This window comes from Saccopteryx leptura, chromosome 7, assembly GCF_036850995.1.
Source record: "Saccopteryx leptura isolate mSacLep1 chromosome 7, mSacLep1_pri_phased_curated, whole genome shotgun sequence".
NCBI lineage: Eukaryota > Metazoa > Chordata > Mammalia > Chiroptera > Emballonuridae > Saccopteryx > Saccopteryx leptura.
The window spans coordinates 89,723,809-89,738,957 of NC_089509.1; the positions used below are offsets into that span (position 1 = coordinate 89,723,809).

A 15,149-nucleotide genomic window follows, 5' to 3' on the forward strand; every position below is an offset into this window, starting at 1 on the left:
TGGTTTCCCTGTTTCTGAACTGCTTCTCTTCCCACTCACATGCGAGGCTGTCTCTCCTCACTTCAAGCTTAGTGTTTACTACAAAGTGGAACAGAGAAGAAAACAGTGGTTGGGGAAGACAGTGGGCTTGTTTGTCAGAAATCTGATCCTTTTCAATGCAAGGAGCCAGGGAATTAACATAATAACCAAGGTCTGGAAATAGTATCTGTAAACCCAATTAGACAGAGAACAAGGAGCTTTATTTTAACAATGGAGAATAGTAAGATAAGACCTGATTCTTAGACTATTATAGATATATCCATTTGATTAAAAGATTAGATCATCCTATCCCTTTATACAAATAAACAAAAACAGAATTATAAAATATTTTGACTATATATATATATCATATATATAATTTAGAGGCAGAGAGAGAGTCAGAGAGAGGGATAGACAGGGACACACAAAAATGGAGAGAGATGAGAAGCATCAATCATTAGTTTTTCGTTGCAACACCTTAGTTGTTCATTGATTGCTTTCTCATATGTGCCTTGACCGTGGACCTTCAGCAGACCGAGTAACCCCTTGCTTGAGCCAGTGACCTTGGGTCCAAGCTGGTGAGCTTTGCTCAAACCAGATGAACCCGTGGCTCAAGCTGGTGACCTTGAGGTCTCGAACCTGGGTCTTCCGCATCCCAGTCCGATGCTCTATCCACTGTGCCACCGCCTGGTCAGGCCGTTGACTGTATATTTTAACATACAATATTTTTTTCTTAATAAGGCAGGTTATAAAATGAGAAGAATAAACTAGTATCAATCTAAACCTCAAAATCTGATAAGAAAAAACTAGTATGTGGAATCAATGCTTTATTTGGAAAATAAACTTTTAAAAGGTCCAATTCTTTTATATTATAATTAATGTGCAGAAGTAAAAAAAAAAAAAACTTAGATGTCCTCAAGCCATAAAACATTTTTAGAAAAAAACATATTCAAAAGAATAAGACAAACCATAGACCAGGAAAAAAGAGTTGTAAAATATCAGACATATCTAAGAAAGGACTATTATCTAACTCAGGGGTCCCCAAACTTTTTACACAGGGGGCCAGTTCACTGTCCCTCAGACCGTTGGAGGGCTGGACTATAAAAAAAACTATGGGCCCTGGCCGGTTGGCTCAGTGGTAGAGCGTCAGCCTGGCGTGCAGGGGACCCGGGTTTGATTCCCGGCCAGGGCACACAGGAGAAGCGCCCATTTGCTTCTCCATCCCCTCCCCTCCTTCCTCTCTGTCTCTCTCTTCCCCTCCCTGCAGCCAAGGCTCCATTGGAGCAAAGATGGCCCGGGCGCTGGGGATGGCTCCTTGGCCTCTGCCCCAGGCGCTAGAGTGGCTCTGGTCGCAACAGAGCAATGCCCCGGAGGGGCAGAGCATCGCCCCCTGGTGGGCAGAGCATCGCCCCTGGTGGGCGTGCCGGGTGGATCCCGGTCGGGCGCATGCGGGAGTCTGTCTGACTGTCTCTCCCCGTTTCCAGCTTCAGAAAAATACAAAAAACAAAACAAACAAACAAAAAAATAACACAAAAACTATGAACAAATCCCTATGCACACTGCACATACCTTATTTTAAAGTAAAAAAACAAAACGGGAACAAATACAATATTTAAAATAAAGAACAAGTAAATTTAAATCAACAAACTGACCAGTATTTCAATGGGAACTATGGGCCTGCTTTTGGCTAATGAGATGGTCAATGTCCGGTTTCATATTTGTCACTGCTAGCCGTAACAAGTGATATGATGTGCTTCCGGAGCTGTAATGTGTGCCTCCCATGTCACCGGAAGTACTACTGTATGTGAGCAACACCGCGCTTTGCGGCTCCCCACATACAGTACTCCTCTCACTGACCTCCAATGAAAGAGGTGCCCCTTCCGGAAGTGCGGCGGGGGGGCTGGATAAATGGCCTCAGGAGGCCGCATGCAGCCCACAGGCCATAGTTTGGGGACCCCTGATGTAACTATACAAAAAATTATTAAAACCAAAAAGAAAATGAACTGAATTTAAAAATGGGCAAAAGACCTTAATAGACAACTCATCAAAGAAGATACATAGATGGCAAAGACTATGAGAAATGCTCTAATTCATGTCATTAGGAAACTGCAAATTAAAACAACAAGATACCACTACACACGTATCAGAATGGCCAGAATCCGAAATACTGAAAACACCAAACGCTGCTGAGGCTGTGGAGCAACAGGAGCTCTCCTTCACAGCTGGTGGGAATGCATACTGGTACAGCCACTTTGGAAGACAGTTTGGTGGTTTCTTATAAAAGTAAACATGCTCTTACGATAGGACCTAGCAATCATGCTCCTTAATATCTACCCAAATGAACTGAAACTTACCTCTACCCAACAACCTACACATAGATGTTTATAGCAGCCTTATTTATAAAATGCCAAAACATTTAAGCAACCAAGATACCCTTCAGTAGGTGAATAAGCTACACCGCATTCAGACAAAATATTATGCAGTGCTAAAAAGAAATGGGCTATCAAGCCATGAAAACACATGGAGGAAACTTAAAAGCACATTACTAAGTGAAAGAAGCCAACCTGAAATGGCTACATACTGTACAATTCCAACTACATAACATTCTGAAAAAGGCAAAACTATGAATACAGTAAAAGATTAGTAATTGTCAGGGTTGGGGAGACGGAGGGATAAACAGGTAGAGCAGAGAGAATTTTTGTGGGAGAGAAAATATTCTAATAGCATGAAACTATAATGGTAAATATATGTTGTTATACATCTGTCTAAACTCAGAATGTATAACACCAAGAATGAACCCTTACATAAACTATGGACGCTGGGTGATACTGATGTGTTAATATAGGTTCACCAGTTATAACAAATGTACCACCCCAGTGGGGGAATGGAGGCTGCATGTGTGGGGGTGTTATATGGGAAATGTCTTTACCTCCCTCTTAATTTTACTGTGAACCTAAAACTGCTCTAAAATATAAAATCTATTCAAAAAAAGGAATATAAAATTTAAATATTATATCTGATATTATACATATTCTGAAATTTTATTTTTATAACTCCCATGTTAGTATATTATTTAGAACACCATGCTATCTTTTGAAGAGCTAACATAAAAGGTCATTCAATTATAAGATTAGCTTAAACTCCCAAATCAGTTTCTCTTCCACAGGCTAAAGGGGAAAAAGATGACACACTGGTTTGAAGAAGCAAAAGACTCCAATAAATTCAATTAAAGAAAGGAAGGAAGGAAGGAAGAAAGGAAGGAGGGAAGAGGGAAGGAGGGAGGGAGGGAGAGAAAAAGAAACAAGAGATACATACAACCAATGAATATAAATTAAACCAATCAGATTTCCTGGCCATCAATAAGAAACCATTCTTAGGTAATACAGTGAGGTGGCGCTATTTTAAAACATCCAACTTCAGCTATTCTACCATTTGCTTAAAATACTACTCTTTACATAAATTGGTCTGTGTTAAAACTGTACCGAGTTCAAATTTAAGAGCTCTGTGCTTAATTTCAACCTAGGCAATATTTAATTTATTATTCTCATTTATTAGGAGATTTTTGAAGAAAAAATTGATCCAGATACCTCTAACCTTTAGTCACTGGAGCAAAAGTGAAAATAAAATGTTTCTATCAAACTGCAAAATTCATAGTATTTTATTCTTCCAGTGGATGATAAAAGCTCTTGCTCAGAAAGTTTGATTTTCACTTACTATATTTAAGCCATAATCACATCTTTTAAGCATTAACAGCCCAGTAAAGAAAGAAACTGTTGTAAGTTAATAAGAGTACTGTGCAATATAGGAAAGATTAGTAAGTCTCTGCTGATGGATTTATAATATATACTTAGAAGATAGCTAACAGTTTATTTATAAAGAAATGCAAATCTATGTTTAATGTCTGCAGCCCAAGTTTAATACAAAGAACAAGGCTTTACTCATCTCATTTCTTCTTGTTAAATCTGACAAACAGGTTTTAAGTCTTCTGCCCCTTATCTTTTGCTAATCCCTTTCTTCACACTGTTTGTCCCACAACTATCCTAAATATAAGTAAAAGATATCTCACACATATAACTTAACTTACTCTCCTGCCCCTTCTCTTAAAAAAGCAAGAGACAACCCATTTTCTTCCTGAAAAAGTCCTGTGTGGCTATCAATAATCATCAAATGCCAAGCCTCCTCAAATTTACATAAAGGACAAAAACTCGGTGAAGATCTTATGATTAAATGAAAGCCAATGCTGTGGCTAAAAAGTGTTAGAGCATTGTCTTCAGTGTAAAAATCAGAATACTTACAGAAAGAGTTTCAGTTGCTAAGAGACGGCCAGTGAATTCCTTCAACTAAGAAATTATTAAGGCTTTGTGCGTTCAGAACAAATCCGATTGAAATTAAGGGACCAAAAGAGCAGTTAGCAGCTTTTTTGAGATCTAATTTGTTTCACAGATTACAACAAAAAAGTTACACAAATGAAATAAATATAAAGAAAACTTGGAGTGATAAGCAGTTTAATACCCATGAAATGATTTAGTCCAGTGGTCCCCAACCCCCGGGCCATGGACTGGTACCAGTCCGCAGAGAAAGAATAAATAACTTACATTATTTCCGTTTTATTTATATTTAAGTCTGAACGATGTTTTATTTTTAAAAAAGGACCAGATTCCCTCTGTTACATCCGTCTAAGACTCACTCTAGACCAGGGGTCCCCAAACTTTTTACACAGGGGGCCAGTTCACTGTCCCTCAGACCGTTGGAGGGCCGGACTATAAAAGAAAAACTATGAACAAATCCCTATGCACACTGCACATATCTTATTTTAAAGTAAAAAACAAAACAGGAACAAATACAATATTTAAAATAAAGAACAAGTAAATTTAAATCAACCAACTGACCAGTATTTCAATGGGAACTATGCTCCTCTCACTGACCACCAATGAAAGAGGTGCCCCTTCCGGGAAGTGCGCGGCGAGGGCCGGATAAATGGCCTCAGGGGGCCGCATGTGGCCCGCGGGCCATAGTTTGGGGACCCCTGCTCTAGATCCTTGTCTTGATCACGTGATACATTTATCCATCCCACCCTAAAGGCCGGTCCGTGAAAATATTTTCTGACATTAAAGCTGTCCGTGGCCCAAAAAAGGTCTAGTCTATAAAACTGCTTAGACCCAAAACAGTAACAAGTTTTCTCCCCTTAAAGAAATCATGAAATGATCACTAAGAACATTAACTAAACACCTTAAAACCTGTCACACACTAATTGGCTTGCTACGCATAGTATCTCATTTAATTCTCAATAATAATAATAAATTCACTGTACTAAGACTCAGAAAGACTAACTCTAAGATTATACAGGCAGTTACCAACTGACTACTTGCTCTTTCCACTACAATGTAACAGCTCCTTTTGTCCTAGGGTTATAACACAAACTTTTGGGATAGCAAAAATAAAAACAGCCTGTCAAAAATAAAAGATATTCAGTCATAGTAGCATTTTTATTTCTCTGAGGCAAAGAAGATGGTGGTCAACATTGAGCAGTTCTTGCAAACTGATGCTCACTAAAGAACCATTCTTCCATTTGACAGATACCTGTTGAGACTGAGCAGGCTTGGATAAGAGTGCAGGAGTACAGCATGATGGCAGCTCTCTTTAAGTTTATATTTAATGAAAGACAAAATAAAAAAATAGATGTGTGGCCCTGGCTGGTTGGCTCAGTGGTAGTGTCGGCCTGGTGTGCAGGAGTCCCAGGTTCTATTCCCGGCCAGGGCACACAGGAGAAGCGCCTATCTGCTTCTCCACCCCTCCCCCTCTCCTTCCTCTCTGTCTCTCTCTTCCCCTCCTGTAGCCAAGGCTCCATTGGAGCAGAGTTTGCCCGGGTGCTGAGGATGGCTCTGTGGCCTCTGCCTCAGGCGCTAGAATGGCTCTGGTTGCAACAGAGCGATGCCCCAGATGGGCAGAGCATCGCCCCCTGGTGGGTGTGCTGGGTGGATCCCGGTCAGGCACATGCAGGAGTCTGTCTGTTTCCCGTTTCCAACTTCAGAAAAAATACAAAAAAAAAAAAAATAGATGTGTGATAAGTCAGTTATAAGTCCTATGAATAAATAAATAAATAAATAAATAAATAAATAAATAAATAAAGCAGGGTAGGAGTGACAAATATGCATTACCAGATCAGGAGGTTAAGGCTTTTTAGAATGATATCCAGAGATATAAGGGCATCAGCAATGTCCTTTGCCCACTGCTCTCATTTGCAGCAAATAGTCCTGTGCTGGCACTAATTGCCACTCCTAGACGAAACCGTTTTTTTTTGCAGAGGCTCCCAGCTCAGAACACCACGTGGGATAGTTATGTCAAAAACAGTGGTACAGTTACAACTGGATTGATGTGGGAAAAAGAAACAGCAACATTCTCTTTGCTACCTTGGCCTAAGCACAGTGCTGTTCTGTTCATTCTACTGTGTACTAACTACTGGAAGTGCAATGTCCTAGTTTGGACAAGTGCAGACCAGAGGAGACTCAGTAATGTGGGCACATACTCTTTGGGTAGGGAGAACAAACTGCCACACAAGAGATACCCAAGAGGTCTAAACTCATTTTAGCTTCAAAACAGCCTGGTAGAGAGGTCACTGACACTGAGAGGCCCCATGGCTCAGGTTATCTAGGAAGTTCTGCCACTTCATCCTTGACTCCATTCCCTACCCCACCCTAAACATTTAGGTTCTATGCTACTGAGTCACATTCTTGCTCAAATTTCTTATTGTATGTAAGGATGCTATATAGGCAGGTATTGACCATATATACAGTAATGCCCCCACTTGGGTAATGGGAGAAGATGGGATCTGAGTAGGGGAACGACTGATGCTGCAGTTGGTATGACCATCTCTTGGGCAGAGGGAGATGAGAAGTTACTGACTGCCATTTATCCAAAACTTGCAAAGAACAATTCTCCCTGTGGTAGGTAGACTGCTTTGTTCACCTGCATTTTGGGTTGTAAACACTGTGTGGCACATAGTACGTATTCAGTAGCTATTTGTTGAATGGATGAAGTTATTCTCTTCAAGATTCCCATAGCATTCAGAAAAAAAAAACAACAAACTGCTTAGCATGCCTCCAATGATTTGGTTCCTGCCTACCTCTCCAAATCCGTATTGGTACACTCTTTTCTTCTTTCAACTATTGTGGCTCCAGCAACAGAATCTTTTTTTCAGCTTCTCAAATATGCCAAGCTATTTTCCCCAGGCCTATCTACATGGACCACTTCCCCTCACCCTCACAATGGCTTCTTTTCATCATTCATACTGAAATGTCACCCCCTTAGAAGCGTCTTTTCTGATTTTACTGTCTAAAGGATATGTAGCCTTCCATCATAGCACTGAACATGGTTTAGAATATGTCTACATTCTTGCTTGTTAGTGTTAAAATCTATCTTCATAAGAAAACTGTGAGCTCCTGAGGGGACAGGGGGATATATGGCCCTATTTTATACATTGTTATATCCCATCAGCTAGCACAGTACATGACTCTACAAATATTTGTTGAATAAATAAGCAATAGAAATGATAAAATGTTATACTTAATCTGTGAGCAGTGTATAAAGTGGACTGGAGGAGGGGTGCAAGAGTCCAGTGACAAGTGCAATGGTTCTGGTAAAAGGTAAAAGTGGCTTCAGGGTGGTGGCAATGGGAGTGAAGTGGCTGGGGGAACTCAATAAACCCTGCAGATTACCATGAGCTTCACCAGAGCTTTGAGGAAGGCACCAAGAATGGTAGAGGGTTCAAACCTGGGCGCCTGGGAGAATGGCAGCATTCTGAACAGAAACAAGTGTCAAAAGAAGATGTGAATATAAATTGTGAGGCTCAGGGTATGGAAGCTAAAGACTTGCGGGATCCAAGGTGCGGATAATCTTCCAGGAAGATTCCAGGAAGATGCCTGATGGCTATTTGGAAATCTGCTGCTCTCAGGTACAGAGATATGATCTAGAACAGAGATGCTAGTTGAAGCTGTGAGTGTGAATTCGAGGTAGAAAGAGAGTAAATAGAAGAGCTGAAGAAAAGGAAAGAACTTTGCTATGGTTACAAAGTACACGCCTATTACTGCTTAGACTTCTGCATTTCCCTGATCTCGAAGATACTGCTAACACATTCCTAATCTGACTTAAGGAGAGAAACTCAAGCAAATGAAAAGGTTTCCCTGCTGGCTCTGGGTCTTCTCTTTGAACTGCTTCTCATGGAGATTTTAGTTTTAGCTTTATCATCTTCTTTCACAAGTTTGTATGTTTAAGAATATATTAATTTTAAAAAACCCTCTGATACAATAACAAACTAGAGACATTACCTATAATTACTATGTATGTTCTTAAGAAACCAAGTCTGACATTCTTGAATTTAACATTATTTAAATAAGATAATGAAGTAAAGACATGATTTGAACAAAAGCAGGAGAAAGCTATTCAGTCAGCTTCCTTACTGTTATCATTAATTAGTGATGACAATGGCTAAAAGATTTAACATTGTAGAATACCAGCCTGATTAAAATCTAGCAGGACCACCCTCAAACTATTCTGAAAATGAAGAACTGAGAAATTAAAATTCAACATTCTCTTCAAACTTGATGAGGCTAATGTAAAGTAAGATTCTGTTTATATAAACAAATGTGTTAATTAAATAAATGCTGATAATATACACAAGAATCAGAAAACAAAGTCTGCTAAAAAACAACTCACAGCATGGATAACCATTAGTAGTAAAAGTTAAAATTAATAGCAATGATTTTTAGACTTTAAATTGATATACAATATTAAGCTAGAAAAAGTACAACATACCTGGAAAGACTGTTAGGTACTTACTACTTACAAAAGTTGAAAACTAGTGAAAATTAACTGAAAATATTTTCTATTCTCAGTATTTTCTAATAGTCATTAAAATAATTACCTTTAGTAAGAGAAAGAAATATCTCTATTCAGCACAATGGTGCTGAAACAAGAAAGGACAATCTAAGAAATCTGAGAGTGCAATAAAAATCAGCAATTATATTCTACCTACAAGGCAATAAATATTTACATACAGGTGGAAAGAAGAAGTATCACCTTGGTCAGCAAATGAGAAGGTTTTCCTGCAATGTTTCTCAGAAGAAGGGAGGTTTCCCTGTCCAGATAGGAGTGCTTGTGCAGAAAGAGAGAAAAACAAAAAAGGCAACAGAAGTCAGTGGTTTTATGTGTTTAAAATATAAAGTAGACAAAGCAAGAATATTCTCTATTATTAATCTCTTATCTTTTCTCTAAACTCACTGAAATGTGTCCAAAAGAAAACTTTTTTAAAATGGGGAAAAAGAGAAAAGGAAGGCACCAGCATCATTGATACCAGCAGAGTGTCCCAGCTGACGCCTGCTGATTCCTCCCTCTGGGAAAATGGATCACACTGCAAAGATCACAGAACCAGTCTGTCTTCCAGGGCAGTGTTTGTGAGTGCTGTGCACACAGCACAAATAAACAGGCATCAAAGACCAATGACAAATATAGTCTTTCCTCTTGTACAGCCAACAAAAGACCTGTACAGCTTTAAATAGTATACTCTTATGAGGAGAATAAGACTGTATCATTTCTAAAACTTCTTCAAGGTGTTACCTTAACTTGGTTAAATTAATTCAAACAATTAAGATATTTACATTAAAATGACTGTGAATAACATAGCCCCTAACTATCCTTCCCCCCTTAATTACTTTTTAATAACATGCTGTAAGGTGTTTATGCAACTCTATTTAAACTCTACAGTATAAATTACAGCTGCTTTGATATAAAATTCAGACTTGCCTCTCCTAAATAATTCCAAATTAGTTTTAATGCTATATAGTTGTTAACCTCCATTTAAAACAATACATGGTACAGCTAAGTGGAGTCATAGAAAATATTCTATAGTTATATTTTACAAACCTAACTGTATAACAAGTTATTCTTGAGAAACAAATTCTTTTAATTTATGTAAATAAACATCAGAGCAGCATCCACTCTCATAAAGTTCTTTGTCACAAATAAAACATACTATAGGGGGTCCTCGGGTTATGACAGTCTCGACATACGACATTTCAAATTTACTACGCTCACTCGCATAAAAACTTAAAAAAAAATTAAGACGTGTTTTGGCTTACACCCTTAGCATTGTACTTATGGACTACATGAGTGAACTAGTTTAGTTGTGTGTGGCAGAAGAATACACGGTATTCTTTTTCTGTGGCTTAGTTGTGTTTTTAATGTTCTAGGTCAGTGGTAGTCAACCTTTTTATATCTACCACCCACTTTTGTATCTCTGTTAGTAAAATTTTCTAACTACCCACCGGTTCCACAGTAATGGTGATGAATAAAGCAGGGAAGTAACTTTACTTTATAAAACTTATAAAGCAGAGTTACAGCAAGTTAAAGCATATAATAGTAATTACTTTCCAAGTACTTTATGTTGGATTTTCACTAAGTTTGGCAGAATAAATCTTTATAAAACAACTTACTATAGTTAAATCTATCTTTTTATTTATACTTTGCTCTGCTACCGCCCACCATGAAAGCTGGAACGCCCACTAGTGGGCGGTAGGGACCAGGTTGACTACCACTGTTCTAGGTTATGATTTTACAACTGTGTTAGGATAGGTAAGTGACTTAGGCTAGGGTGTATTTTGACTTACACCAAAACTCAGGTTATGTCTCTGTCATAGTAACGGAACTATGTTGTAACTCGAGGACCCCTTGTACTTAAGATTAGAAATAGTTACAGAAAATAATATTAACTTAATATCTACACTTGAGTTAGGTTTGCTATATATGGTATTTCATTGCCTGTATTTTTTTTAGCTTTGTTTTAATTAAAGATGAACCTTATAAGCACACCAGCCCCCTTCACCCACTCCTGGAAAAAAAAGAACAACAACAAAAGAAACCCAAGGTTAAAAAATATTGGATATATTCATCAAGATTAATACTAACAAGATAGACAACAAGAACAGAGACAATTATCCCTAGGTCATCATTTACCTAAATGGTATAATTCTCCTGAAGATAAGGATTAGTTGGCTCATCTATAGACACTATGTAAGCAGAAATTTCCAAAAAAATTCAATTTAATTTGAGGTTAACAATCAGTAAAGACCAAGGTGAAAACTGGGAATGACAATTAAAAGAGCAATGATAACTTTCACTGCTCTACTCCCATTCATTTTTTGCTATCACAATGGGGAAAAAAGTATTTATACAATTATATATGTTAAACATATAAAAAATAACTTATTGAAAACCCTTTCCTATTTATCTTATTCATAAAGTTTACTTTCTCAGAAAAATATTCCCCAAATGAGTGGAACATTAATATTTAGATAATTGTATATAAATTTAAAAAATAAATCTACTTCAGCCTATCGAAAGTATTATTTCATAAATATAATCCCAGACCTTAAATTAAAGTTTAAATTAAAAAAAAAAATCTTACAAGATTTACTCAATCAGCCCTTAAATTCAAATCACTTCAAGATTTCAAATCACTAAAATAATCTATACTCTGATCAGTAAGAATACCTATTTGAAGACTCTTACGGTAGAATTCATTTAAAATTTTTACAAGGTTTAAATAGCTTAAAATAAAAAGGGGACAGTCATTACAGTTGGTGACTCCAAAATATGGCACATCTAGAAAATGAGACCACAAGTAATAAGTGGACATGACCATAAGTGACTCTGTTTGAGACAGTCATATATACAATAGCTATTCATTGCTTATTCACCGTTAGGGCAAGGCCAGGCCTCTATGTTCCCTTTATCTAAGCTACAAGCATTTGTAACAGGAAAACCCCCCTGGAAATCTAGAAATCAGAAGCAGCAAATTCCTCCCTTCATTAAATACTTATCTAACTTTCCCCACTAGTGCCAGTCCTACATAGCTCTTCAATTCCTCAGGAAGGAGTGTGGGTGGCAGAAGGACTGGTTACTGGGGAAAGATGCAAAAGGGATGAGCGGAGTGTGTGCAGTAGTAGGACTGAGAACAGTATGACGCAGTGCTTTGGACGTGTCATTGAATCAGCCTTCAGTCCTGGTACATGTTACTTACTGGTTATAAAAACGCAGAACTTCATTTGATTGGGGACTTTTTATATTGTCCTTCATTCACCACTGACACCACAAAGTCAGCACTTACTCTCAATCCATTTCACTGGTTTATTAGCCCGTTTTCTTACTCTCTTCCCTTTTCCCCTTTCTTTTATTTATTCAATTACTATATTTATAGGTTTCAACTTTGAGCCTGAAATCATGCCAAGCACTGGAGATGCAAAGATGACCAAGACATTTCTTGCTCTCACAGAGCTTAGAGTCTAGTAGGGAGAAAACTGACAACTCCCTGACAGTGTGGTAAGTGGTATGGGAACAAGCAGTATAGGAGATGGACTACCTAACCCAAAGTTAGGAGCTCAGTAAAATCTCTCTGAAAAAGCTTAGCGGATGTGTAAAAGCAGCTGGGGTGAGGAGTAGACAGAGAGTAGAGATACCAGGGGTTCTCAATGGGGGTGGTGCTGCCCTCAAAGAGGCATATAAAAAAAAACACTGGGGATATTTTGTGCTGCCACAATGATGGAGAAGATAGCATTACCGGTATTTATTGGGAGGGAAGTCAGAAAAGCTAGATGTTCTGTAAGCATGGAACAATGTCATATAATAACCAAAGTCCCATATTACACACGAATTTTTAACATCCTTATATGAGAATCATACAGGTGGCTAATCCTGTTTATAACAATCTAAGCTTAGATTCCATTTTACCTATAAACATGAAGTATTTATGTATAATTTTAATTTTCAATGAATCTTCCAGGAATGCTATATACCATGTAAATAAAATGAAGGAAGCCGGCTCTTTCTTTTCCTCGGAATTTACCAGGAGTTACTTATGTTAGAAAATCATTTCAGCAATGGAAACCTAACCGGAAGTAAGAATTGTGAGTACCAAAAACTAAGAGTGTCAGACTGCACGGTCACATGCGAGTAAACAACAGGAGAGATTTGAAATTCCTCCTAACAGTATTAATACCTAATTACTAGTATATTAATGAAAAGACAAAAATGCAGGTATCTCACTGAGCTTCATTAATAAAGCTTGATTAAAAATATTTTATATAGTCTTATTTAAAATATTTATAGTGCCATGAGAAATCTATATTGTAAAAAATGAAATACTAAAATCATTTTATCACTGCCTCATCCCAATGTTGTAGGGCAGGGAACGATTTTGTCATTGTGTAATTATAAGTCAGATTCAGCTCATTTACAAGAACTTGGTACTTCCTCATTTTCTTTTCTGTGATGGTCTATAAATTGTCTCAGCATGTTATCCCTATTACTTCAGTTACGATCATTTCCCATTCCCTATAACCATATACAAGTATTATATCTGCTATAATTTATCATAACATGCTTTAATTCTAAGTCCACTCATATTTCTACTTTCTTTTTCCTGTAAAAAAAATTAAAAACTAAAGTAAATACCTTATACTATAAATTAATTTTTTTGTTATTTCTCCTTCAGATTAGGCATTAGGGCACTAAATTCATTAAAAATAGCTACATAAGTTACATTATCTATATCAATTTCATTTGGAATAGTAAAAATAGTGTTATAATTTGTTATAAAATGGGGGTACTGGGACTGAAAGGATTGAGAACTGTGGCTTGGGTAGAAGACACAAGTATAAGCCCTTGCTGGATAGCTTGGTTAGTTGGAGAGTTGTCCAGAAACACAGAGAAACATAGAGGTTGCCAGTTCGATTCCCGGTGAGGGCACATACATGTCTTTCTCTCCCAAGGAAAAAAAAGACACAAGTAGATGAAAACACAAGCATGACAGTAAGTGTGGTTGATGCTTACGAGTGTAGGGAAGGGGTTGGAGAAGTTTTTTTCCCCATATACAGGATATATAATCCATTAGTGGTGTGTAAAATCAATTCACTGGGTTACCACCATATTTTTCAATGGTAGGAAGAAGGGAGCGTGGGAAGAAAGAGGAGGGAAAGAGAGAGGGTCAGAAGGAATCTGATTCAGCTGGGTCAAGGTCAAAGATTTTTTAATGCTTCACAGATGACTGAAGCAGTGCTGACCAATGGAAATATGAGCTTACGAATGTAATTAAAATTTTCTAGTAAGCACATTTTTAAAAAAGAAAATCATGTGTTAAGGTCATATCAGTATCTTTTATTTAACTGAAAATATTTACAACATTATAATTTCAATAAGTAATCAATACAAAAATATTAAGAGATATTTCACATTCTTTTTTAATACAAAATCTTCAAAATCCAGTGTATATTTTATCTTTATAGCACCTTTCAATTTGGATTAACTTCATTTCAAGTGCTTATAGCCATATATAGCTAGTGGCTACCATATGGTGCAAACAGTGCAGCTCTGAGCATCCACTGACCAGGTATCTACTGACCCGAGGATACATTTTTTTAATAAAAATAATTTAGGTTTTCAGTTAAGCATCAGTGCAGAAAAATCATTCTACTTGATATCCCCATTCTGAAAAAAGCTAAATGTGTTAATATCTTAAGAAATTTACAAAAACCTTTAATTTCAGAATAAAAAAGAAAGCATGTGGTTTCAGGTTCCAATATAGAACTCTTCTGTATTAGATATGCCACAAACTATATAATCTTACCATGTGTATCAATTAATATTCAATGGTGCCATATCATACAGTTGCTCATTTGCTTTTGCTCATTTATTTTTAAGTGTGGTTTAATTTTTAATTAAAAAACTGAGGTTTATAACAAGGTTTCATTATCAGAAGTTCTAAAGAATGTACTGCTCTTCCTTGATACTGAAGTAGTCCCACAGACATGTTTACAGAACTTACAGGTGTCAGGTCAGCCTGTTCTTCTGTGAAGTCAATATGCCGCTTGGCCTGCTTGCTGGGACATCTCAGAGAAATAGCATGCTGTGAAAATGCAGGAAGGAAGAAAATGATAGGTAAAGGAGGTGGAAAAGGGCAGTTATCATCAGCATGCAGGAAGAGAAAAGATCACTGAAATGAATAGCTGAAATAAAATGGCAATGAAAAGTTGCATGTAGCTTTCATCATACTATGAAAAAATAAAAAAGGTAAGAACCAGATG

At 37.3% G+C, this 15,149-nt stretch overlaps 1 protein-coding gene across 6 annotated transcripts in view; it reads right to left on the reverse strand.

The window, feature by feature from the left end:
• Positions 1 to 15,149, reverse strand: part of RAPH1 (Ras association (RalGDS/AF-6) and pleckstrin homology domains 1) — a 107,923-nt gene that overhangs the window by 38,505 nt on the left and 54,269 nt on the right. For 3 of the 6 annotated variants that reach the window (XM_066345102.1, XM_066345096.1, XM_066345101.1), the window contains exons 5-6: positions 14,891 to 14,971; positions 9,094 to 9,168 (exon numbers count right to left, since the gene is read on the reverse strand). The exons of 1 other annotated variant lie outside the window; for it this stretch is intronic. In XM_066345102.1, the coding sequence (XP_066201199.1) occupies positions 9,094 to 9,168; positions 14,891 to 14,971 (156 nt within the window). The remainder of the gene's footprint in view (positions 1 to 9,093; positions 9,169 to 14,890; positions 14,972 to 15,149) is intronic. 2 more of the 6 variants (XM_066345099.1, XM_066345097.1) reach the window with 2 other exon arrangements.